The sequence below is a fragment of the Nomia melanderi genome, chromosome 5 (assembly GCF_051020985.1).
Source record: "Nomia melanderi isolate GNS246 chromosome 5, iyNomMela1, whole genome shotgun sequence".
Lineage (NCBI taxonomy): Eukaryota > Metazoa > Arthropoda > Insecta > Hymenoptera > Halictidae > Nomia > Nomia melanderi.
Genome location: NC_135003.1, coordinates 14,201,095 through 14,228,840, shown reverse-complemented (window position 1 = coordinate 14,228,840; position 27,746 = coordinate 14,201,095). Strand labels below are relative to the sequence as shown.

The 27,746-nt window shown below is 43.2% G+C and overlaps 1 protein-coding gene across 1 annotated transcript; it reads left to right on the top strand.

Annotated features, from left to right (window-relative positions):
- The first annotated feature begins 145 nt into the window (after positions 1 to 145).
- Positions 146 to 27,094, top strand: LOC116423849 (uncharacterized). The gene is made up of 11 exons (XM_076368118.1): positions 146 to 548; positions 16,860 to 16,882; positions 17,245 to 17,327; positions 18,591 to 19,014; positions 19,441 to 19,901; positions 20,048 to 20,358; positions 21,051 to 21,235; positions 21,314 to 21,442; positions 21,567 to 21,623; positions 21,866 to 21,991; positions 24,366 to 27,094. Exons 1-11 carry the CDS (start codon positions 526 to 528, stop codon positions 26,945 to 26,947), a joined length of 4,404 nt encoding a protein of 1,467 aa, XP_076224233.1. The 5' UTR covers positions 146 to 525; the 3' UTR covers positions 26,948 to 27,094.
- Positions 27,095 to 27,746: the final 652 nt, after the last annotated feature.

The following is a 27,746-nucleotide window of genomic DNA, read 5'->3' as shown; positions in this document are numbered from 1 at the left end:
TCGTCCGTACGCGCCGTCGACTGTCAGCGAGACAAGAACCAATGGCGACCGAACGTGCCGCTACCCTATTAGTTCCAAGAACCAGGAAACTTTTCCGACAGTCCTCTAAAGATAACGAAGAAAAGCGATCAGTTCCTAACACTGTCACGTCCCAGCGAACGCCGGCGAGGAATGTTCAATCGAAATCTAGATTCGACTGTACGCGCCATCGGCGGTCGGCCAGCGAAGAAGAAGCTAATGGCGGCCGGGTGGGAGCGTGATCCACGGATCCAGGGGATCTCTCCGCCGCAGTAGCAGCGGGCGCGCGCTAGTGTCGGCATCGGTGCTGCTCGTCCCTTTCCGTCTGTCCACCACCTTCCACCTCCAAACCACGCAAACGGGCCTCCGCCGAGGGACAACCACGGGCCAGAACAGAGAGAACCGGTTCCGATCCGGCTGGTGGAAAGCGGCACGAGGCGGCTTACGCGAGCTTACCCGGGACACCGGATTTCGTATCGTCCAGCGGATACCGAGACACTGTCCGACATGAGCACGTCGACGGTCGTGGGGTAAGATTCGATAGATTTCCCCTTAACCCATTCGCTGCCGATCGCGAACATATTCCTGCCGATAGAAGTTAGTCGAGTTCGCCGCGAGCTTCTCCGTTGTATTTCAAACGTACCATAACCCTCTACGGAGGACTCTTGGGAAATTAATACATTCTACACAGAACTCACGTTAAAGACGTAGAGGGAACCTACCGATCTCTCGTTACTCGAATATTTGAATTACACGTTGCTAATTTTATCTTCGTTGTATTTCGAACGTGCCATAACCCTTTGCGGAGGATTCTTGGGAATATCGGAAACCTTCAGCGGAAGCTAAATACACAGAACTCGTGTTAAAGATGTAGAGGGAACCTACTCTCTTGTTATTCGAATATTTGAGTTACTCGCTGCTAATTTTATCTTCGTTGTGGAAGTTCGATGTTTCCAACGTGCCAACGTTCGTCCTCGGAGGGTTAGTACGGAGCGATAAGAATTGAAAATAGGAAACATATTTTAAAAGAATATCGGATAGAACCCTTAAGATTCTCATGGCGGTGAACGTGTTAATCCTTGCGTCGCTATTTCCATCCCCTATCCACCCCCGTGAATCTCCCCGGCGTTGCACGGGGAATTCTTTTTCGAAGAGGTCGAGGATTCGTCGCGTCTCTCGGCTGCCTGAAAAGGTAGGATTGGTGGGCCTGGCTCCTACCTTCGCCAGTCAGGCTGCTCCATTAGTTAGAGCGAGAGAGAGAGAGAGAGAGAGAGAGAGGCTGGGTTAACGCGTTCGCCACCACCGGATTCTTTATGCAGATCGATGTGTCCTGGATACCTTTTTCTGGATTTCGAATTAATCGATACTTTCGGCGTTCGACTCGGGCTCCTTTTCGATGACAAATTGGCTGGGACTTTCGAGGGTCTTCGTTAAACCGTTCGCAACGACAGGCTATTCTGGTTGCTACAGAGTTATTATATACAATAATATTAGTTGCTATATAGAACAGTATAAGATTAGAGGACATTTTGCAATGTGGACTACTTTTCATTGTGAAAGTCCAGCTCAAATGGGTTAGGCTCCGCACCTTGCATTTGAGTCACTGCAACCTATAGCTGCATATAACCTGTATCCGAATTTCTACTCTATTTCTATTAGAAACTCCAGATCTTTCAGACGAAGAAACCTTTTTGATCAAAGTCGAACAAGAAAGCCACTATGAATCCTAATTGCTTCTTCAGCGGCGAAGCCGATACGCTTACATAAACCGCACGGTATCAATGGAACCAAAGAGACGCAGCATTGAAAATAAACATTTCGCGTAACCTGCCGACGACTCGTCCTTCCGTACTGCCAAAAACTTCGTCCTCGGCGGAACGATCCCTGAATCCACCGGGATCCAAGGTGTTGTGTCAATAAAACAGCGATTAAGCCCCGAACAAGAGCTTGTTTATCAAACAATTCCGATCGACGCGACCGGCGAGCGGCTAAAAGTAAAAGTAAGAGCATCGCGGAGTTGTCTCTCGGTTCGTTACGTCTCCCCGTTGCCAGAAATGGTAGGATAGTCGGAACTGGTTTCTACTTTGGCGGTCGGGGCTACCTAATTCGTAAAAAAGATGTTTGTATTTTTATCCTGCCGTCCCGGAGCCTCGAGCCGACGCGCCTTTTCCTTTCTGTACGTCGTTTTTCAACGATCGGCTCGGTTTTTCCGATCCGTCCGGCGAACGGGCATCGACGCCGATCCCCGGCCGATCGGGAAACCATCCTGCGATCGTATTGTACGGGAATAGTTGGGACAAGCGGGCAGCTGTTCGGTGGAAACACGGTCGCGACGGTTTCGGCGACCGAGGTGATCTGCGCAGTTGATTTTCTCTGTTTCCAGGTTGTACGGAAATAGCGGCTGCTTTTTGGAGCACGTTAGGGGATTGGGAAAGGTCGGGATCCCTGCGGCCCGCGATCATGGTGTCGTCTGTCGCGACACGTGTCTTTTATCTCGATGTTCGCTGAATTTCGACCCTTTCCACTCGAGAGCCGACTCTCGGTCGCCAGTCGATTCGACATAGAGGAATTATCAAATTGGAGACACGATGTTAGCCCATTCACTGCTAGTCGCGAATATAATCGCGAGAGATTGCCAGTTTGGTACAATCTTGGTTGTACTTGAAATGTATCGTAATATAAAGCAAAATAAATTGAAAGAAATGAAATCACACGTTTTGTGCTAACAGTGAATGGGTTACTGCAAGTTTTGTCATTGTTATAAGAGAATAAGGAATACTGTATAGAATGCCTAAAATTCTCATGGCAGTGGACGTGTTACCCTTTGCACTCGAGAGGTGACAGTCATTTGATTTTACGCGAATCTATAGAATCTGATATGTAATGTTGAACTTCGAAATACTGGAATAAAATAGCTTTCTTCAATGTTCTTGTGATTCCGAGTTAGTTTCAAGGAATACCGTCTTCAGGAAATGTTGAAGATTTCTAGTGAGAAGCTTCCGAGTGCAGAGGGTTAAAGGTTGAATAAGGTATCGACACATGAAACAGGAATAAGCCAATTCTGTCTCTTATTTTATACAACATGTTTCTTCAAGTTCCAAGTGATATTGTTAACCCATCCTCGTGATGAAGATTTCTAAACTAATTTAACAAGAATCAATGTTGTTCATTACCCAGGGATCAAAGCAAACAACTATTTTGCTATTATTAATGTATTATCTTCAAATAAAATTTCCACCTCAAGTAGAATGGAAAATTTTGTAATATTTCTTACAAATTGTCGATAGTAAAATATTACACGAGCTTAGTAACGAAAGTAAATAGTACGCCAAGGGGTTAATATTTCTTTAGAAAGTAATGGACGTTTGTAATGAATAGGGAATCGATAGCCGAAGATAATGGAAGATCCTTTGATTTTGCTTTTCTATTAGGTTCTGTGGAGATTTGTATCTGAGGATCGGTCATGATGTACCGATTATAAGATTCTATCGTTTATTGGATTGTTAATTCCTTGGAAAAATTTCTTTCTCAACTCTTTCTCAACTTTGTCAATAATTTATTGGAAAAAGAGGAAAATTCTAATATTTCCCAAGTATAACAGTTGATTACAGAGGAATATTTACTTTGAATTCGAATGAACTGATATTTACTTGTCGAATCATGTTAAAAATCTTCAAGAGTCTCACTTGTAGAATAAGGGGTTAAAAGTGATCGGGTTTTAGGTTTTATTAACACGCTGAATGCCATGGGGGTCATCGGTGACCCCCAACCAATTACTATAGTTCATTCAATTAAACGATGATTATTTTAAGGAATACTATAAAAATTAGGTACAATTGCTGATAGATTACAAAACAACCTGGAGTGCAAAGGGTTAAACTTTGCAGCAATCACAAAGTCGAGGCAAACATGGTAAATCGCGAGGAAGGAGTTTCTTCGATAATGGTGGTTCTAACGTAGGCCTTGCGCGGATTCCAAGAAAGAACTCCTCGACCTATATTTCGTTGTCGATGAGGAAAACACCGGAGTAGATTCGTTGGAAAGACGAACAGAGTTTCTTCACGGAAATCGCTCGTGTCATTCATATTTCGGTGACGTACGTTTCGACGACGTACCGAGCCCTTTTATATGGTGTCTTCTGTTGAGAGGTGGTTGCTTCGTGTTTCAGGATTATGTTTCTCGTACAAGAGGGAATGAAGTGTTGGAAAAAATATGATATTGATAGAAGCGTTGTTTGAGATTGATTTGTGAAGGAGATAAGCAAAGCGATGCCCGATAAAAGGTGATTCGAATGAAGTTATAATTCCAGAAAGCGAAAGGAATGATAAATAGCTAAATATAGCTGCGGGCTGAGCTAGAGTGGAGAGAATCTCTTCTGGAGTTAAGAGTTGAATTATAAACATTGTTGCTTTTTTGTATCGGAATTATCAATCTATCGACTTCACAAATTTTTAATTGTTCGAATTTTCAAAGAACTTTCGAGTTTTCAAACTTTTGAACTTTCAAGCTTTCGAATTTTTAAACTCTCAAACTTTCAAACTTTCAATCTTTCCAACTTGCAAATTTTGAAACTTTGAAACTTTGAAACTTTGAAACTTCGAAACTTTGAAACTTTCCAACTGGCAAATTTTCAAATTTTCAAACTTTCAAACTTTCAAACTTTCAAACGTTAAAAGTTTCAAGTTTTCAATCTTTCCAACTTCCAAACATTCAAACTTTCAATCTTTCCAACTTGCAAATTTTCAAACTTTGAAACTTTGAAACTCTCAAATTTTCAAACTTTAAAACTTTGAAACTTTGAAACTCTCAAACTTTCAAATTTCTAAACTTTCAATCTTTCCAACTTCCAAACATTCAAACTCTCAATCTTTCAATCTTTCAAATCTTCGCACCTTCAAACTCTCCAACATTCAAACCTCCAAATCTTCAAATTTCAAACCCTCTATTTCAAACCACGAACAAAACATTCCTCCAACAACCAAAAAAGGATCAATCCTTTAATTCCTATTTCACCAGCAACGATCAAACCAACGCAGAATTCGCAACGAAATGATTTCTTCATTCAACGCATTCCCAACAAGTGACCGAGTTTGTATCGAGAATAAAAAATATCTCTATTCAGGGTCGAAAACAAAACCGAACACGCAAATAGCTATTTTTAAGGAAGCACGATACTCTCTAACTCGATGCACCGAGGTAAGGAGAGCTCCGAAGCATGTTTATAGTCGCCACCCACGTTGGGATTCTATATCCACGCGGATGAGTAATCTCACCGGGCAGCTCGATGAAATAATCGATGCATCGAGACCGTTCGATTACCCCTGTCCCCGGCGCGTCTCCCGAAATTCAAGGCGCAAGATCATCGACACCGTCAGCCGAACCTCCTTCACTTTCATCGCAGCTACTCCTTCACCCTTAAGTACTTTGCCATATTGCTCTACATTTAGAACATGATACGATAAGCAATACAAACGTCAACTCTGTCAATGCAATACACAAAAAAAAAACTGCCACCAGAGAAACACCAATAACAACAAAACTAAACTAAAATGAAACGAAAGTAAACATACAATTCAAAACATCTTGGCAACAACAATCTTCGGAATTTATAGAAACCTTCTATATTCATCAACTTTCGAATACATAAACAAAGTTTGAAAGTTTGAGAGTTTCAAAGTTTCGAAGTTTCAAAGATCCAAAGTTTCAAAGTTTCAAAATTTGAAAATTTGAAAATTTGCAAGTTGGAAAGATTGAAAGTTTCAAAGTTTCAAAATTTAAAAATTTGCAAGTTGGAAAGATTGAAAGTTTGAAAGTTTGAAAGTTTCAATGTTTCAAAATTTGAAAATTTGCAAGTTGGAAAGATTGAAAGTTTGAAAGTTTGAAAGCTTGAGAGTTTCAAAGTTTCAAAGTTTACAAAATTGTCACTCTAGTGTAATAGACGATTCTCAATTTTCACTTTATTACAATAACAACAGTATTATAGATTCTCACTGTATTATAATAGATAGCAATGTTATGGAACATTTCTGCTTTACTATAACAAGCAACAGAGTTACACAAAATCTCAATTTTCCATAACAGACGTTATAAAGTTCGTGGCGCATGAATTTTGCAATTTCATTCAATTCCATTGCAAGAGTTTCACGTGATTCCCGTGTTTCGTCGTCGCGGGGAAGGTGCTAGCCATTCAATCGTCGAAAATACCTTTCGCCTCGCGTTTTAAGGCGACAATAAGTTTCACGCGAGCCCGTAATCCCGCGGTTTGCCAGGTCCCTCTAGATCCACGCCCACGCGTGATCCAGTCTTGGATCGTCCCGTTTGGATCGGCTCGCGGATCTTTTTGCGGCGGCTCCGAGAAACCGCGAAACAACAATGTTTTGGATGTTAGTCAGACGCGCTCGAAATTCCCCCGTGTCTCGGCGAGCGCGGCTCGTTTCGAAAACGGCGCAGATGGCGGCGAACTCTTCACCCTTTTCGGCTTCGGGAAAGGGAGAACGACGGTGAAACGGAATGCGAGTGACATAAGCGGTGACATAAGTATCGCAGCGAACTCGGCCGTTTTTCTGTTCGAAATTCGGGCCGTTCGATAAACAGGAATGATTTGCGTTAGTATTCGGCTACAAGAACGTTTCTTAGATTTCCCATGAAATGTAGATTTGTAATTTGTTAACACGTTGAATTAACCAAATCGAATTACTATAATTCACTCGGTTAAACCATGATTATTTTGAAACTGTTTCATGTCAGAAATAATGCAAGTGTGCAACAATCGAATACTTTGATATATTTTTTCCTACTTAATTTCCCACTTGTCTCAAATGATTTTGAGGAATTGGTTGAAATATTCAATGTTTTAAGATATCAATCATTGCGAAACGGGGAAACCAGTCATTTTGACTTATGATAGTTCTAGTGTTAAATTGGCTGACCCTTAACCAAATGAAATTACTGTAGTTCACTCAATTAAATGGTGATTATTCGGAAATGTGTCTATATTATAAATAATGCTATCTATGAAATGATTTAATATTATATTTCTTCCATTTTCTGTATTTTTCTCTATAAAAGGTTTATAACAATAAGCATTGACGAGGAATTCGTTAGATTTCGCTGAAAATGTAAATCGAATGAATTTTTCTTTGTGCATTGAGCTTTCAAGGATTCACTGAAGAAGTCTGTTTGAAATCTCCGCGATAAATGTTCAAGTTGCGATCCTGCAGGCTCGTAGAATTCATTATCAAGGTCTTCTCAAGACCACCCACTCGAGAGCCTAGTAGAATGCTACTTGAAATGCATCTTCGAATACAGAAGCGTCCATGATTTAACTTATACGTTCTCTATAAGGAGCATTGTGCTAAAGCATCTTCCTTCTACAATGATATGAAATACAATTATATTTACTCTTACAACTGTTCATCTTTGTGACCTAGATTAACCCTTTGCGCACGAAGATTCTTTGAAATATACGAAATTTTCAAACTTTCAAATTTTGAAACTTTCAAACTTTTAAACTCTCAAACTCTCAAATTTTCAAACTTACAAACTTTCAAACTTTCAAACTTTCAGTCTTTCCAACTTGTAAATTTTCAAACATTCAAACTTTCAATCTTTCCAACTTTCAAACATTCAACCTCTTACACTTTGAAACTTGCAGTACACTTGAGTACAAAGAAAATGCAAATACTATGATCCCCTAGTAACACAAACGCTTCCTTCCTAGTTAGAATAAACCAGAATCATCATGAATCTCCTCACTGGCTACGAAATATCAAAAACTCATCTCGCACCTAATACCCCAATAAATCATTTACTATCACTTCCATCTTTGATACACAAAATAACCCACTCAAACATCTGTGCTCAATCTCCAAGCTCCATCTTGTCACCATTAACCCTCTCTGACGAATGTTCTTTATAGTACACAAAACCTTCACTAAATAAAGCCAAATTATACATCGAATGCCTAAATAATAGAAAAAGAAACTATATACTGATCTTCTATTTCGCTAATGAAATCATGTTTTTACAACATATGCCAAACATCAATGTTTGATCTCTAAATGTCAAAGGATTAACCCTTTGCGGACGAATGTCGACATTTCGAAATGAAACGATGTTTCGAAGCCTAAGTCGCCAACAAATGATTTAATCATTGAAACAGCAAGAGATCACCACATTCTCTGATTTTCCTATTCAAGCTATTGCTATATAATTTAGCTTCGTCTGCTGAAAATTTTGAATATTTCAAATCTTCGTCCGCAAAGGGTTGAAACTACATACCCCCAAAGTCGAATCTTCTCCCAAACCTTCAAACGTCTATCTCCTCTACGTAACACAGAAGAATAACCACGAGAACGACAGAAACCAAAGATTCCGGTGCATCCGCGCAGATGAATCTCGCCTGTCGAAAAGAGCGTCGTCCGCCCCGGTAAAATTCCGAAACGGCGTCGGAAAGCTGTGTCCCGCGTTCCGTCCGCGTGGATCGAACGATCGACGGGATGGAAATACACCGACCGGCGGGTTTCTAGGTCCACGCCTACGAATCGTCCAAATTTGAACGTCTCGGAACCTTGCGCGCTATTAACGAGCCCGCGGCGCGTAACCCGCCGAGCCGCGCGGCCGGCGACGGTGTGACGCCGGTCGTTACGGACGCCTCGTCATCAGGGAAATTCGCAGGTGTGAATGACCCTTTGATCGAGGGGGTACACGAGAAAATTTGTTCATTGCCACGTGCCGCGGTGGCTCCGGTCGGCGCGGCGCGTGTATTTTTAACGGCGCGTCTATCGCGGGCATCTCTTCGACGCCGCTCGCTTGGCCGAACGGTTCAACGTTCAACCGGGTTTCGTTGTCTAGCTGCGAATATACGGGGTGAACCGGAACGAATCTTATTGGCACATGGACGGTTTTAGGCCTGCGAATCGGAGACGGTGGAGCCTTGCGTAGAATCGGATGGAGTTAGGGTGTACGGTTGCTGGCGCGGGTGTCTCGAGGTTAGAGGATAGGTCACGTAGAGGGTGAGAAGTGGAGCTCGAGTAGAATCGAAATGTTCAATCGTTTGGAGTTGATATTTATTTTAGATCTTCGAAGTCTACCTGCGAGGTGTCAGGTCTAGAGTCTTCGATCTATCTGGATGATTCTGGATCCTCAGATTCTCTTGAGCGTTCTACTGTTTTAGAACCTCGTTAGATGTAGAACCTACTGTTGATCGAACCTTTCTTAAACTTGTTACTGACCTTTCTTGGATACTTAGGGGCATCTTTAGAACCCTCTTCAGAATCAGGACACTTTCTTGGATATTTCGAATCCTCTATATACACTGTTTAACCCTTTACTCGGAAGTTTCCCCATAGAAACATTCAGCATTTCTTGGCGAAGACGATATTCTGTGAGACTAACACGAGAGAGTACATTGAGGAACAAAGCTATTTCATTCCAGTGTCGCATTATACAAAGTTCAACGTGAAATATCACGTTCTATAGTTTTACTGTGTCAAATCGACTGAGTACCTCCCGAGTGGAGGGTCAACCAGTTAACTGTGGAATTTAGTTTGAAAAATCTCCCATGGCGCAATAAAGTCAAGCAACGAAGTGTACACTCGCCAAACGCATTGCGAACGTATCTACAATATATTCTGACGATAAACTACAGCAAAACGAAGAAGAATTACACGTGTATCCGAAGAAATAACTAATTCGCTGAAAAGATTAATACCATTTCAAATGCTAAGATGAAGTATATACTCGTGAAACGCAGTCAACTGGTTGAATCTTCTCTAGATCTCTTGGTTGTCCTCTTTGGTCTGTTCTCGATCACTCTACAGATTCAATGGGACCGATCCGGCGATCGGTGGGTCACATTAATCGGACACCGTCAGGTGTCTTCACCTCCGCGGAAAAACCGCGACGTCGAAGCCCTAAAAATAAAATAATCGGAAGCATTTTGTACGACGCGGTAACGCGCAGGTCGGCCCGCTCTAAATTTAACCACGCCTCGCGTATCTACCTAAATACACTTGTACGAGCCACGGCCCGCGTTGGCTGGGTTCCGAGCATCGCGACACCGCCGCGCCGCGTTTTCGATTCGCCATGCGCCCGAGCTTTTCCGAGAAACCTCGGCTTCTGCCGGGCTTCCGATCCGACCGAGCTATGGAGAACCGCGACGAGTATTCCCGGGAAACGGAGAATTCTCGCGATCGACACCTGCTTCGTCGGAAAACCAGCGAGGCTTGAATGATACCGAACACGTTCAGCTAACAGACTCGAAAGGAATGTCGCTTGTGACTGGAAAAGTACATTTTTCTAGCGTTCTTAGCTTTCCGTGTATCGGAGAATTAGAAAGATCGAGGGAACCGACGCGTTTCTTAACGTTTTGTAGATTAGGATTGGAAAAATCGAGGAAATTTCGACGTTTCATAGATTCCCGTAGCTTAGAAAAGTAGAAAGAGCAAGTGAATCGTTGCGCTGTTTAGCTTTTCGTAGGTTAAAATCAGAAAAATCGAACGAATCTTCCTATTTCTAGCTTCTAATAGGTAGAAACTTGGAGGAACCAAGCGACTTTCTAAAGTTGTTGTATCTGAACCATTACCTGTTTCTTTATTCGTCTATCCAGAAGATTGACAGCAGACAGATCGTTAAAATCGTATGACGGGGTTCGAATGTTCACGCGATTTTCGTGCACATATAACCCAGTGCACTTGATTTTGACTTTCGAGCTGGTCTCGCGCGTCCGTTCGCACGTTCTTCGAATAACAATCGCGTAGAACCGCGGCGGTTGTTTCGCGAAATTCAAACAGGACATTTTCCTGGATCGGCGGATCGATAAACCGCGCGGTGGGCGTTTATTTGATCCAGGAGATAGTATTTCGCCCCGGGCCTCCCGTTTTTCAAGCGAACGGCGTGCAGAAACGTTCGATGGGTTTTCCGAGAAAGTCGGCCGCCCGCGGAGGATTACGATCCGCCGTTCCGACATCGATAACAATGACGTCACCCGTCTCTGATTCAATGTTAAAATTAGTGGAGCACACGGAATCGATGTTTCTGTCATCGGCGGGAGATTGATGCGCGAGCAGAAGTCGAAAAGTACATGCGTGGACGAATATGATTGAGGAAAGATGATCGTTTATAGACCGTATAGATTTTGTGAAAAGTTTATTAATGCGGAGAGGAGTGAATAAGTATTTGGGTAGAAAACGGAGAGTACAAAGGAGAGTGTACGTAGAAGATGGGTAAAATAGTAAAAGTAATTGAGTAGAAAGACGAGAATCTATGAGTTGAAAGAATAGGACGTATTAGTAGAAACAGAGGAATATATGAGTAGATAAAGAATATTTGATAAAGTAGAATATAGAATGTAGATAGAATGTAGATAGAAAATGTAGAATGTAGACTGTAGATAGAAAAGTAGAATGTAGAATGTAGAAATGTGGATATAATGTAGAATGTAGAATGTAGAATGTAGACAGAATGTAGAATGTAGAATGTAGAATGTAGAATGGAGATAAAGAATATATGACAAAATAGAGTATATGAGTAGATAAAGAATACATGAGTAGACGAAAAAAATATGAGCAGACGAATGAGAGTATTTGAGTAGACGAAGAATATTTAAGCAGACGAATGAGAGTATGTAAGTAGAAAGGGAAGGTGTGTGAAAAGACAGACAATATGAATAAAAGTAGAAAGGCATATGAGTAGACGCCTAAGCGTACAAATAAAAAGAGTAGAAAAGTGAGTGGAAAGTATCGCGTAGAAAGTGAACATTATATAAGCGGAGAACTAATATTATTCGAGTAGAAATAGGAAAGTGTACAAATAGAAAAGGAAGCACATATGAGTAGACAAACAAGAATACACGAGTAGAAAGCGAATGCGCCCGTGTAGGCAGATAAGAATATGTACACGGGTGGAACGAGAGAGAGAGAGAGAGAGAAGGGTATGCCAATAGAAAGAAAAAGAGAAGTGCGTCCGTCCCACTGACGATTACTCCGGAAATTCTCGAATGTTCCGTGCGACTCGCACAAAACGAACGGCACGTGCCGCGATGCTGACATCAGAATAAAAGCGCCGGGGTTACGCGTTCTTCTTCAAAATTCTATTATTAAAAGCGACGAGCTTTCGCGCAGACCAGAAGTCTACCATCCGATCCAATTGTTCGCCGAGAGATTCACGCGCGACCGACCGTTCAACTATACCGATTCTATAAACAACAATACGCCTTTCTCAATTGTTCCCCGAATATTCGAACCAAAAGAAGATTAATCTCATCTCCATTGTACTTTGAATATTATAACAGATAGCAATCTAATGGAACATTTCTACTTTACTATAATAAGCAAGTTATACAAAATCTCAATTTTACCGTAACAGATGTTGTAAAGTTCGTGGCGCATGAATTTTGCAATTTCATTAAATTCTTGAAAGATTGAAAGTTTGAAAGTTTCAAAATTTGAAGATTTGCAAGTTGGAAAGATTGAAAGATTGAAAGTTTGAAAGTTTGAGAGTTTCAAAGTTTCAAAGTTTCAAGGTTTCAAAGTTTACAAAATTGTAACTCTAGTGTAATAGACGATTCTCAATTTTCACTTTATTACAATAACAACAGTATTATAGATTCTCACTGTATTATAATAGATAGCAATGTTATGGAACATTTCTACTTTACTATAATAAGCAAGAGAGTTACACAAAATCTCAATTTTACCATAACAGATGTAATAAAGTTCGTGGCGCAAGAATTTTGCAATTTCATTAAATTTGATTGCAAGAGTTTCACATGATTCCCGTGTTTTGTCGCCGCGGGGAAGGTGCTAGCCATTCAATCGTTCAACTGTATCAACTATACCGATTCTATAAACAACACGCGTTTCTCAATTGTTTTCCTAATATTCGAACCAAAGAAGATTAATCTCATTTCCATTTTACAAGGAAAAGGTTCAATCACCCAACAGTGGCAAGCGAAAATAGAAGTCTCATCAATATTAAGTAGATAGCAGTAGCCGGTTGCTCCTTGAAACCGTTATAAAAATATCGGCTCTTTAAATAGCGGATCATCACAATCGCAACTAAACGCCGTTTCATCAGTGAAATAACTCCTGGCCACTTTTCGTGTCACGGACGGACCCGCGCGCCATTGAAAACGCGGCGAGCTGCGTCGGCGAATATTCACGCGAACGGAAATACTCGGTCTCTGGAAGACAATTAAGAAACTGGAAACAGAATTCTTTATTTCTGACTATCAACATCGATGACAGATGATATTTTCAACGTAATTTAGTAACACGAGGGAATAGAAACCTAAATAAACCTTGGATCGAACAGAAAATGTCTCCGGTCGTATTGGTACGGTGCAGGAAGATTTATCCCAGAAAATAAGCAACCGGTATTGCGTCAATATTATCGTTGAAGGATCTCTTAAATTAGTCGGTTACAATAACAATTAAAGAAGTGAACAAAGCATTGTTACCAATATTATGAGAAATTCCTTTGAATATCAAGGTCACCTTCGTTCCAAATTAAAACATGTGCACTTTATTAAGGTGCAAGAGTGGATTTTATGAAAACGACAATCCGACTCGCCGAGTTTCGGAGTCATTTAGATGACAATAGCTACTGGACCACCCGGTGCGTCCGATAAGCTCGTCTTCTTGCCCATCGTCCCCCCAATGGACGCTAAGACGCCGAACTTCAAAAATAAAATTGAAAAAGTCCGTGGCGTCTTGAACTCCTTCCAATGTTTTGACACGTGGAATCGATCCTGATGTCTCTTGACATCCTCGACCAGCGATAATCCGTCAGACACTGGCCAATGAATACAAAATTTACGACGGATCCACCGAAAATAATTTATACCTTCTTCCTCTTGCGTTCGTTATCGTTACCTAACACTTTTCGTATCAGTTTGAAGTAATTTGCTTAGACAGTTGCTTCGCTTTGAGAGATTTTTCAAAGTTCACAATGTTTCATCGACATTAACGGATATCGTGCATATAAATATATATACTAGCTTCGATGATGACTAATAGAATTAACGTATTGCACTCGGAAGATTTTTCTAATAATATTCAACAGTTTCCAATTAAGAAACAAAGTTATTATTTCAATATCTCAGATATTCGTAAATTATAAGAAGCTTAATATTATATGTGACTTTATGATTTTGGTATATCAAATCGTACGACTGAGAATCACCTCTCGAGTGCAAAGGGTTAATATATTGCGCACTATTTTATCAACTGTTGTACAGTGCCGTTCAAAAGTTCGCGGCCAGATCATTTTCAAATTGATTTAGATAAATACAAACTAGAACACAAAAAAATTGAAAACTCAATAAACGTATTAACCAGTGTCAACAGAAATTCCTTTAACACGTTGACTGCCAAATAAACACTCATCGGAACACCTATGCGGTGAAAATAATTTTCTTAATAAAGTGGAAACTGAGAAGTCAAGATTCTTTGTAACGACTGCTCTGTTGCGTGCAACAAAATTCGGTTCGTTCGAAACGTCACCGAGAAAATTAATGTTTTAGTTTATGTAAAAAATGGTGTCATCCGAATTCGGGTGACGTGGCAGTCAAAGTGTTAAACTCATCGAAAACGATCTGACCAGGAACTTTCGGACGCCACTGTATGTCAGCCGTGATTCACGTCTCCGAATAGAATCTTGAAAAACGGCCCGAATGGTCCTGATTAACCGATACGAGGGCCAATTCATCAGCACCGGGTTACGAGCGGTGATTTCCTAGGTAATTAAGCGGGGCAGCCTTCCGACGGGCAGTGGGCTTCCTTAAAAGGGATTAGGTAATGAAGCGGGAGCGAGTCATCGCGAGATAACTCGCGGTCGTGACGATTTAGGTTACCATTCGAGGCTCGTTCCTTGATAACTCCAAATGCAGCTTAAACACGACGATCGCCGGCAGCTACCGTGCCTCGTGTAAATCAATAGTAAATCATGCTCCTTGGAACACCTCGTTTACAATTTAAAAAATCATTCATCACAGCAGTATCCTTAATAAAATCAAATCACGATTCGTTTGATCCGATCCTCTTACATAACCCTCTTTTTCTCGAAGCATCGACGAGAAATCGTATAAATAATCAAACAATACCAATTACCATCATTGTTTCTAGTTTTAACACTTGGTTTACGGGCATTTATTACACTTCATTCTATTATTCCTAAACTTTGTTTAGATTGTGGAAACTGGCATCAATCAAAATCAGCGTAAATATTTAAAAATAACATTTCTAAGATCCAATATGCGTCAGTTTGACGCGTTCCGTAAACCTAGTGTAACAATGAAAGAAGCAACCGATCAAACCCTTCCAATCGACAGAACCAAACAAAGTGACAAAGTCCGAGAGACATCAAACTTCTCGCGATCCATCAACAATAGACTCTATTCAATTGTCCCGTGTCAACCGTGAGGCAGTATCATCGATGATCCATCAGAAAACGATGGATACCCGCAGAGGAGGGGAAACATTTCCGAACGCGAGGGGTCAAATAATGTTAAATATCCGATTGACACAATAAATATTTCCAGTGGCGAGCGCTATAAATACCAGCCGACGATGTCTCGGGGTTCAATAAAAAGGTCGGCGAGGTTCGCGTCCGATCCCGGTGGACGGTGAGAATCCGCGCAGCTCGTCCCGGCGTCGAAAAGAGTTACGTCCTCGCCGGTTTAATTGGAACGCGCGGGGCCGGGGCGGCGCGACGCAATCGTAAAGTCATCGAAATGACTGTGTTTCGACAGCGGCCCCGCGCAGAAACACGGACCGTTCCGCGGTTCCACGTAGCCGCACTAAAATACCGATACCGAGCGCAACCACCGTGAGTCAACGCGTTCCGCAGATAAGCAAGGAATGCGTTTCGGTCGGGCTTCAAGGCGGCGACACCGAATCGCGCGCGATATCAAGCGACATCGGTCTACGCGCGTTCCGTCGACGCCCTTTGAACCTTTTTCCGTCGGGATTGTTTTATTATCGATGATCTATTGGAAGAGACTTCTGATTTTACTGGAAATAGAGAATTTATATTGGTTGTCGATGGTCTTTGATTGCGAAAGGAATTAATGAGGTTAGGGTTTATTTAACCCTTTCGACAGACGACTCTTAGTTGCCATTTGATTAAACGCAGAAAAATGATAGAGAAACTTTCAAACTTTCAAATATTTTAACTTTCAATCTTTCAACTTCCAAACATTCAAACTTTTAAACTTTGGAACTTGCAAATGTTCAAACTTTCAAACTTTCAAACTTTCAAACTTTCCAACTTCCAAACATTCAAACTTTCAATCTTTCCAACTTGCAAATTTTCAAACTTTCAATCTTTCCAACTTCCAAACATTCAAACTTTTAAACTTTGGAACTTGAAAATGTTCAAACTTTCAAACTTTCAAACTTTCCAACTTCCAAACATTCAAACTTTCAATCTTTCCAACTTGCAAATTTTCAAACTTTGAAACTTTAAAACTTTGAAACTCTCAAACTTTCAATCTTTCCAACTTGCAAGTTTTAAAACTTTGAAACATTGAAACTTTCAAACTCTCAAACTTTCAATCTTTCCAACTTGCAAATTTTCAAACTTTGAAACTTTGAAACTTTGAAACTTTGAAACTTTGAAACTTTGAAACTTTGAAACTTTGAAACTTTGAAGCTTTGAAACTTTGAAACTTTGAAGCTTTGAAGCTTTGTAGGAATTTGGAGGAATGTGTATCTTTTTAATAATTGCAGAGGGAAGGCATAGGAACGGATTATTTTAACGTTAAAGTAATGTTAGTTTATACCACGTGTTTGAATCTAATTCAGTGTAAGTAAGGATATGTGTTTGTTTGTTTGTTGCAGGAACTCGGACGGTCCAGTGACAGGTACAAAATTTTCAAAAATCAATTGAACTACTTGGTAGTTTTAACGTTAACACTCAGTCGGCCACCTAAATTAAATTAAATTTCATCTACATCTTATACCATGTGATACCTATTTCACAAATTTCATTGAATTCTGTGCACTTTTTTCATACTTCGCTAATTTTCGCCGGCTATACGCGCGAATCAAGCTGATGTTACCCGCCGATAGTGTGTTAAGCGGACGTAGTAGCATAAAAGTTGGAAACCGCTGCCCTAATCAGTTGTCCGTTTTATCGGAGGCCGGTTCCCATTAAACCGCAGAGCGGCTACGACATATAGCTGGACCCCTCGTTAGCATTCCACTAAATCGCTAATCGTTCCAGGACTTTGTCCCGCGCCACCTCCGCCGCCGCCGCCGCCCCCGGTGCCCGGCCAGGTGCCGGCCATGAGGATCAACACCGTAGAGGTAAGCCCAGCCTCGTCAGTTTACCTTCGTGACTCGTCGCGCGCGAACCGTCGTTCCTCGACGCGACAGAAACGACGCGCGTGTAAACAGGAACGGGAAACACGCGTGTCCGTCGCGTGATCGTTCGACGTCTTTGTTCCGCCGGCTGAAAGATCGGCGTTCACAGGATCGCGCCGTGAAGTTGAAAACATTCGTGTGAAAACGAGGCTTGAGTAAACAGGCGAGAAGCGAGAGGATTATTCCGAGGCTCTTTGTGAACGTGCGCTTCCTCAGTGATTCAGCTTTGCGAATCCGAGTAACCAAATTCGAGAGTATTCACGATAATCGAAATGGAGTAGCTTTTTGACTTTCGTCGTGAATCGAGGTTTGAGATGGTAAGCAATGTGGGATTGAAGTTTGGGGTTCGTTTGATTGAATGTTTGTTTCTTTTTAGAGAAAGGTTTCGGTCGATTGGATAGTTTGTCGGAGGAATATCGAGTTGCACGTTGAATGTATTGAATGAACGCGAGGCGGAGAATTTGCCGGCTGTTCAAAGTAAATCCAGTTTCATTTACCAATCGCTAACTGGCAGCCTTGAGAGATAAGGAGGAACGACGACGGCGAAATTCTTCTGCATACTATTAACCATGTTAGTCGGGGAGCCTTGACTGATAGACGTAGCTCTAGTGCCGCGTGTTTGCTTCGGGCGCACTTGTAGAGATAAACAGAAACAGTCCTTGCCTTCTACATTTTAGGCAGTTATCCTCTTGTTGTCTATTGTTTCGTTCTAGTCCAGTAAACTGCGAGTACTTAGTCACTCACGGACGTTTGTAATCTACTTTGTCGGAGTCGTTGCAACCTAATACGTCGGCGATAAGCTGAAGTTCTTCGGAATTCCAATTTTATAAAATCGTAGCAACTAACACCACAGAAATAAACTGGAGTTCATCAGAATTCAAATTTTATAAAATTGCTGCAACTAACACCTCAGAAATAAACTGGAATCCATCAGAATTTCAATTTTACAAAATCGTAGCAACTAACGCCTCAGAAATAAACAGTCCATCAAATTCAAATTTTACAAAATTGCTGCAACCTAATACGTCCATAGTAAACCGAAGTTCATCAGAATTCCAACTTCGTAAAAATCTGCAACTTAATACGTCAGCACTGGACTGAACGTCACGAGAATTCCGAGTTCATCAAAATTGTTGCAACGTAATCAGCAAACGAGAATCTCGCCGAGTGAATTCTCACCGAAGAAATTTCTTCTTTTCAATCTAGCCGCCGACGATAAGAAGGCCGCAGATAGTTAACGACGGCTACGAGCCACCGGCCGCCATTCAGAACGCAATGCTGACGAAGGACAAGAAGCCTTTCACGTACACGCCGGGAATGGGCGGGAAATTGGACCTGTCGCAGATACGGAGCCCGCGAATGGCCCGCAGAGTGGCGAAGAACGCGAACGACGAGGGCATCGAGGGTCCGCCGAAGTCTGCGCTCGAGCCGAAACCTACTCCGCCGCCTAACGCCACGGCAAACTTGTTTATTCAGCCCCAAGTAGCGATACCAGTCTTCCCAACGAATATCCCAGTGCAAACCCCAGCGAACAGGACACCGCCCACGCCACCAGCTAATAGGACACCGCCGACACCGACTGCTAACAAGACACCAACCACACCGCCTGCTAATAGGATCCCTTCGAATGGTGAGTGATCTTTAAACCCTTGGCCTATGATTTCTTTTTCAACTCTGATCGGTACGGCTACTTTTATAGTTTAATATAGTTTTATATAGTTTTCTATAGTTTTCTATATAAAACTATAGATATTTTAAAATTGTAACAATAGATTATTTTCAGTTTCCGTTTTACGTTCTAATGAAATCTGCCAATTGCAAGATTGTAAGATTGAACATTCAATATTGTAGAATCCATTAACAGATGGAAAATTGAAGTCGGCTAATTCTGAAAAGTATCAGTGATATTTCATTGGACAGTGATGCATAAGGAAATCTGTCGATAGCAGAGGAATCGCATCAATTATAGTCGCTTAGATGATCAGTAGTTACAAGGATTAAGATACTTCCCTTCACTTGCAACCGAGACAAGGTCTAACCGTTAACAAAACCTCAGTCCCAGAAAAGCAGCCAGAAGCAGTGAAGCCGGTGACGAAAATCGAGACAAAAATGACACCGTTGGTGACGACATCCGTCCAGCCAGGCAGCCCGGAGAGTCCCAGCACGCCGACGCAGGTGACGCTGACCAAAGCTCCGACGCCCTGGCTACAGAACAAGAACAAGCCGCAGGAGGAACTTCCGGAATGGGCGAAACGCCCGAGCATGAACAAGCAGAGCTCGTCGCCGGAAAGTCCGGTGTCTCCTCCGGCGTACACGCCGCCGATTCAGCAACAGGCGCAGCCGCCGTCGCCGCAATGGCAGCCGACTCAGCAGAGGCCGGTGTCGCAGCAGCCGCAGTATAACCAGCAGCCTCAGATGTTGGCTCAGCAGCAACAGAAACGCCCGTACTCTAGTCCCCAGATGTCACAGCAAGCTAGTCCACAGGCGAACACGCAGGAACGCGTGATACCGATCCGCGTGAGTAGACTTGTCCGCCATCTTGGTTCTCGTTAATAGCTTACCCAGAAAATCACCAAGAAATTCTAGGAAAACCGTTTTTAGTTCTGATCTCCTATAAAATGTCACATTTTCTATATTCGATTTCTTGATGGCGATCGGCGCAGATCGAGGATAGGCCGTCCGTGTTCGACGTGAAACGCGAGCCAGGTCACCATCAGTTCAAGCAACCGAGTCCTCATCATCAGCAGCGATGGGGACAGCAACCGAGTCAGAACCAAGCGCAGAATCAGGTGCCAAAGCAGCCGACTACTCCTCAACCTGCGCCCTCGACAGGTGGTGGTTATATCATACCCATTATGGTGGAAGGTAGCGAGAAGAAGCCTGTAGGAGGACCTGTAGCTAATTCTTCGTACTCGCAACCTGCTATGATCGTCAGGAACAATGTACAGAGTGCTGACAACCAGACCGTCAAAGTGTAAGTTGATTATGCAACAGAGTTTAGTACGTAAACTTCGCATTTGTAGTATAATCATCGATGGCAGACAATCGACTGTGTTAACCTTTTGTTGTACCTTCATGTTAGAAGATCATTCGTTCGTTCTTTGTAGAATAAAAATATGAAGAGTCTATACATGATAGCTACTTGATAAATAGTTGAATTCCTAGGTCACGAAGATGGACAAAGTTTAAAGCAGGTTGCATGATTATTAACGATTGATCTACCGAACAATCAAATTGACTTATTGAAATTTTCCTGTAGAAACTCCGACAGTGCTACTATTGAGATTTCTACTGATTTATAGTTTGTCTATTGTTGAATCAGTTTCTGTAGTAATTTCTCAGAGAATTATCTGTTGTTTTTAATAATTGTCAAAGAAACAATCAAGAATGGATCATTTTAACCTGATAGTTTTAGTGTTACTATTTCTACCGAAGGTGTCAAGAAACCTTTTCAGATTTAAATTATTTTCCAAGTTTAGTATATTTTGAATTTTTGGACGTCTCCAATAACGATTACAAAATTGAGTATAGGAAATGTCCAAAATTGAGTTAAGGAAAAATGATTGGGAAAATAATTTTATGAAAATTTCAATTTTTAAATTTCCTTCGACACCGATAGAAATAGTGTCAAATTACTGGATTAAAAGAGCTTAATGTTCGACACAGGATACCGCAACGTGGACCAATTCAAACCGTCCAATCAGATTCAGGGCCGGTTCAGTCACGATCGTTCCGCGTCCTCCAGAAGATCACCGACACAGACTCGACGAACGACATCGATCAGGAACAACTTCGTAAACTTCAGTTGGTAGACGACGACAGGGTTCTGATGAACAAATTCAAAGAGCAAGGTACAGTGTTCTAACGAGTTCATTCACTCTAGACACCTCTTCGACCGTTTAATTACGATGCATCATCTGTTCCTGCAGTTGACAATGAAAACACCCTCCACTACGAGGAAGATCCAAGATACCGCGGCTCGGCAATACCATCTCGAATGTTCCGTTACTTGCAAACGATGACTGACTCCGGCGATGTGCCCGTCGTTACGTCTGCGAGTGAGTTTCTAAACCAATTTTCAATGAATCCTCAGCTTCTGAAGTGCAATTCGACAAAGCTTAATATACCCCTCGGGAACTTTTAAGGAAATATTATATTTTCGACTCAATCCATATATTGCAGCGCCACGACAACAAACCGCCATCAACAAGAGACAGAATAGGAATTCGAAATCATTTGGTGAGCAATCAGTTCTTACACTAACCTAAGTAACAATGCTTCAGAACTCGAAACTGATTCGCAAAAAAGAAACTAATTAGTAAGAAAGCAATAAAAGATCCGTAGGCTCGATAGATTTGCAAACAATTGAATTCTTATAAATCTCGGGAATGATCAGATTTGCATGTAATTGAATTCGAAGAACTCGTAAAATTTCCATCTAATCGAGCGCCGGGAAGTCATTGGATTTGGAAAATTCGCAGAGGAAATGCAGGCGAACCTGCCGCCGAGCGAGCAACAGGTCCCGGAGCCAAAGAAGTACATGGGCAGCGCGATTCCCTCGAGGTCCTTCAAGATGCTGCAGGCGATGACCGCGTCGGAGAGCGTCGGTGAGTATTCCCCGCAACGGACACGCCGCGCATTCGACATCTAATCATCTCGTATAGCCGTGATATCTCTTGGGCGTACACACGTCATTAATTCACGCAGAGAATACCAAACACGCTACTCGTCCATCAGATTAATCAGCAAAATACGCTTCTATTGACCAACTCTTCTTTCTCTATTTTTTTTTTTTCTTGTACCATTAATGTTCAGTGACAAGCGTCTCTCTCACCAATCTAATGAACATTAAAAACCAAGACTGATGTAGCGAATGATGATTTGCGTGCCGTCGCTGGAACATCTCCTGAATCCTGTGTTCACAGGAATAAACGAAAATTCCTTGGCGTGTTCAGGTCGATTCCCGGTCGGACATCTTGTCGCGTCCACGAAAATGTCCGTTTCGAAGGCAGAGACCGCTGTAATGTGCAATTCCGAGTGTACGAGCTGCGAACTGGCTTGGTCGGCTGATAACGAGTTGTTGCACGCGAGTTGACCGACTCTCCGTTTCGTTCGGTGCTTCGTTGAACTTTAAACTAGTCGTGTTTCAGTGAATATGTTCAATGGAACTGTAGCTTGGTGAATTCTGAATTAGCGCTAAAGAATGTTACTTTTCAAAAAAGTTCCTTTTATAATCGATGTGCTTACATTGGAGTATCTGAATTTCTAAGATTGCTACTTTCAATTTATCAGAAAAAAGTATTTTGTTAATATATCTTTCAAAACCGTGATTCGTGAAGTATAATTCAAAAATAGACTATTTATATTATCATTGTGGAAATGAATAACTTATAAGCAAAAGGGAGCAATCTCTATCAACAATTTCCATTCACGAAAGTCCAACAGAAAACACGTGTCAGTAAAGTCGGCCATCTTGCGTGCGACGACGCATTGTACACCGAGAAATTGTGGTTGTTGTAACAAACCGATTCTAAGCTTCGGTTGCTCGAGCCGTGTTTAAAGAATGGATAAAACATTAAGTGAATCATTGAACCATACGAAATCGATCGAACAGTACCGTGGTGTTCATCGATCGTCGCACGATCGAACGTTAATAGAGGCTGTCGAACACGAGCGAATATCTTGGAAATCAATATGGCGGACGTACGGCGAGCTACGAATGGACTGGGTACTTTAACGGGAATGTTGCATGTTCTATTAATGATTTCACGTGTTCACTGTCGCTGGTATTCACGATTTCAATAATTACAACCGATCACTTGCATGTATCTGGGATACGAATTTATATTTGAAACTCCGATACACAGGACAATGGCGTCGAGGCGGAGACGGACATCTCCGAGCGTCCATCCCGACGAAACGTTCTCCGTAAAGATCTATGAATCGAGATTGAAGAAACGTTAGTTTAAATATCAAATAAATAATTGTATCATTTAATTACTTAATTAAATCGTTATATTATTTATTGATTAAGTAATTGAATAATTATACTATGAATTTGATATTTAAATATTGAAGACTTTCCATGCAGAAACTGTTAATGATTCCTCGACAGGAGATTCTCGTGCGGGTTATCAGCAGCATGTTAATCCTCCTCGCATTTTCGTGACTGAATACGTTTCGTTACGATACTCGAGACATTTTTCAAAAGTACAACCGGAGATCATCGACGAGCCGGTGTGGCGTTGACGAAATTTTCGCTGGTTTCCTTTGAACACAGGATCACACGTTTTCTTTTCTCGTAACCGTCCGAATTACACGTCGCTTATCCTCGCCGTCGGTTGCTCCAGTTCCGTGTCACCTCGCTTGTCTGTCGGTTTTTAGCTGCCGGAAGTTCACTTTCACGTTAGACATTCGCCTCGTCTTTGTCGCGTTCGGGAAATTCAGAAAGGGAAGAGATTCATTTACTTTTCACTGTCAATAGGTATCCTCGCCTAGTTATTCACCTTCCTACCAGCCCGCAAAATTTCCAGATTGCAATCTTCTTCGTGAGATAACAAACAAGTGGTCACGTATATTAATACCTGAACAAACAAAAGAAGGTGACCAGAATCGTAAACATCCAATGTTCCGTAAACTCAGTTGCCTAGATTCAAAAACGTCCGTCCAAGATGAACCTCTTCCTCTAAAGGAATCTCTGACGAGCCGAATGTCTATCGTGCGTGCTTCCGCCGGATTCCGGAGCCTCGAGTACCCTAGAAAACCAAAAAAAAAAAAACAACAAAAAACGAACCGGAAGCCTTGTCCAAAGAGAGGGTTTGAAATCGTGCAAATCACAGAATCGTGGACGATAATCGAAAACAGGAAAGAAATAAAAACGAAAACTAGGGAGGGGAAGAAACGCAAGACCACACCAACACCCCAAGACTAGGAGAACAGCTGAAAATTTGTTGTCTGAATGCATTGTGCTGTTTGTTGTAGCCACGCAAGAAAATCGTCAAGCAGATTACACCTGCCAAACCGAGAATAACGTTCCGGGCAATCAGCAGGCCGTCGTCCTTCCGCCCTGTCCGCCGCCATTTTGGTCTCCCGAGGGCGGTTGGTGGGGCTACTACCCGCTGCCCTATTCCAACGACTCCTATCCCTGCCACCCCGACAACACCGCCTACGTGTACTTCCCGATTTACAATCAGAACTTCTCGGGCTACCCTCCGTTCAACCCTGCGAACGATAAGAGTCATCCCTACCCCTATCCCCCGTCGTACGTGATACCTGTTCCTCCGCAGACTAACAACTGCAGCTACGGTCAAGCTACGGTAGCTAACCCAGAGCCAGCGATCAACCAAGAGAGCAAGATCAACGAGCCCAACGTGTCGAACGACGATCAGAATCAGTGGGACAGAGCGAACAGCATGTCCAGGACAGCCAGCAGCGACAGCAGGGATAGCGATTGCACCACTGCGATGAACATAACCGACGAGGAGGAGATCCCCGAGCCGATGACCGTCACGCAGGAGAATGTCTCCGATACCCCGGAGGGCAACAAGTGCGTCAATCCCAGTTTAAACGTTACCGTGCCTAATTACACTTACATAGACACCAGTGACTCCAGTGATTCGACGGACTCCGAGTCCCAGATGGACAACGAGTCCATCATCGAGTCGTCGAAGAGCTGCAGCGACCACAACGTCGAAGACACGTCGTCGGACACCGATGACTCTGACTCTTACTTAGCCTACTCGACGGGTTTGAACCCTCACGGGAGGTTCGAGAAGGATCAGGAGAGGAGCAACGCTAGGATCGACTCGATAGAGTCTCAGGACGATGGACAGAGGCCTGAAGCTTTGGCAGAGGGAAACGCAGACCTCGCTGATGAGCAAAAGAGAAGTAAGAGCAAGAACGAAGAGGACAAAGTGGACGCCACGTTTCCTCATAAGCTGAGCATCATTTACGAGGACGTGGAACAGGTCGAGGTTGAAGGCCCCAAGTCGGGAGTTAATGACACGAGAAACTGGAACGAGGCGCCGTTCGAGGCAACCGACGATCCTCCGGATGACGTGGATGACACGACGGTCAGCGTGAGTCTGCCACTGAGGTTCAAGTTCTCGGTGTCGGAGAACAATGAGGACGTGACCACGGTGATCGTCGGAGACAGCACTATCAAACCTGAGAGATCCGGGAAGGACGAAGGAAGAAGTCCTAGGAGCCAGGAGCAAAAGAGTCAGGACAAGTCTAACGACGTGTCGGTCAACTTCCTAGTGAACAACGACACAAGCGCGGACTTCACCGTGAAGAGGGAGACTTCGGGCAGCAAACGCAGAGATCAGCAAGCATCGAAGTGCCTTATAGTCGACAGAACGAAAGAGGACGTCGTCGAGAGCAAGGTAGAGAAGATCGAGGATCCTGTAGTACCTCACGTGAACTTCACTCTGAGGAAGATCCCAACGAGACTGGGCAGGATGAACTGCGAGGACACGGTGGAGACCGAGTTCACGATCAAGAAGAAGACCTCGAAGAAAGAGGAGACGAAGGACAGGCAAGAGGATTACTCGCTGAGCACCAGCACGATCACGTCGAACGACGACAGTTCGACCCTCAGCAGAGAGACGGTGATCGCGGAGAAGGACAAGCTCGAAGACAGAGCAGAGATCCGGGACATCAACAAGAACATCTTGAAGCCGGAGGTCGTGGTCTCGGAGTGCGTCTGGGTCGAGAAGGACTCCGAGGATTACCAAACCACCGACACGTACGTAGAGGACGGTACGCTGGAGAGGATCGAAGGGGATCGCTCGTCAGGGAAGATCGAGGAGGAGGAGAAAGCAGCGAAGGAGTCGAAGCACCTGCTGAACGTGCAGAACTCCCGCGAGGAGACGGACGACGAGGACAGCGGCGTGACCTCCGACATGAGCCGGATGATCTCGGAGGTGGACACCGACTCCGAGTGCACGTCCTCGAGGAACATCAGGAAGTACCAGAGGACGCAGACGCACTCGCGGCTGTTCAGGCTGCTGAACGACGACTCGGTGGCGCCCGAGGACGCGAGGAACGAGAGCTCGTCCAGGAGGGAGCAACTGAGCCTGCCGCTGAAGAACAACGGCTTCAGCTACGACGAGAGCTACTGCTCGAACTACTCCAGCGGCCTGACCTCTCCGGAGTACTCTCCCAGCTGCGAGCAGTCCTGGAGAAGGTTGCACGAGGAGAACGGCTGCTCGAACCAGAGGGTGCAGGATCAGGGCGAAGAGTCGAAGGCGAACCCTAACCTGGCGCAGAGTCACCTTCTGGCTCGGCAGGATCGAGTCGTCTGCAAAGAGGACCCTTACTACCAGGCCTGGAAGACGAGCAAGTCGCCCATGTCCGGTGATCACGACGTCGTTCCCTCGTTGGCGTTCAAGGTCCTCGAGAGCAGGAAACCACCGTGGGCTTACAAAGTGAACGTCCTCTGCCCGAGGATCAAGAGCACCAAGAGCGTGCCCAGAACGCTGCAAACGAAGATGACCAATCGCGACTCCCCGATGTCCCCCAATCCCCTGTCCTATGTGAACCTGAGAACCGAGCATTGCTGATGGCCCGGGGCAGATTGAGGCCGTGTTTGGCCGCGAGCAACCGGTCCACGGAACGAGCCTCGCGCAACTTTTCTCTAGATTCGCAAGACTGGGCTGACTATGCCCGGGGGGGCTACAGGCTACGTGGTTTTTTTTTCTATCGGTACATATCGCTTCCATATATTCATCTATCGCTCTTTAATTTTCTTTGTTTATCTTTTTTTTTCACCTATACTCTTCTTATTTTTTTTTTTTCATTCTTGTGCCCTCTTTTTATATTTTTTGCTCTTTCCTCTTTTTTTCTTATTCTGTCTCTTCTTCTATCACTGTTGTTCTTGTTCTTCGATTTTTGTTTAATATGTTCCTTTCATCGACGGTTCGGAGCCATTTCGCGAGACACTCCGTTGTTGACCTACGCAACTTTGCTCTCGTCTCGAACAGTATGGTCGATATTTTATTCCCTTGGGCTGGTTATTTTGATCGTTGTCGCTGGATTTAATTTTTTCTACGTTTCGTTGACTCAACTTGCGCTGGAAATGAATTTAGAGATTTGACAAAGTCTCGCGCGATGAATTCTGTTTTTACCCATTTTACGCAGATGTGGACATTTCGTTTGTTAATCATTTTGTACAGAGTGATACACTTCGAAACAATCTAATGTGCGTAATGCAAAGAGATTATCAATGTGTAAAAGACATTATTGACCGTTTTGGAACAGAAACGTCTCGACGTGCACAACACGTCTTTCCAGCGCGAGAGGTTAAGAATCGTGACAATCTCGAGAATCGTGAACGTACCTTTATGTCTCTCTTCGTAGTTG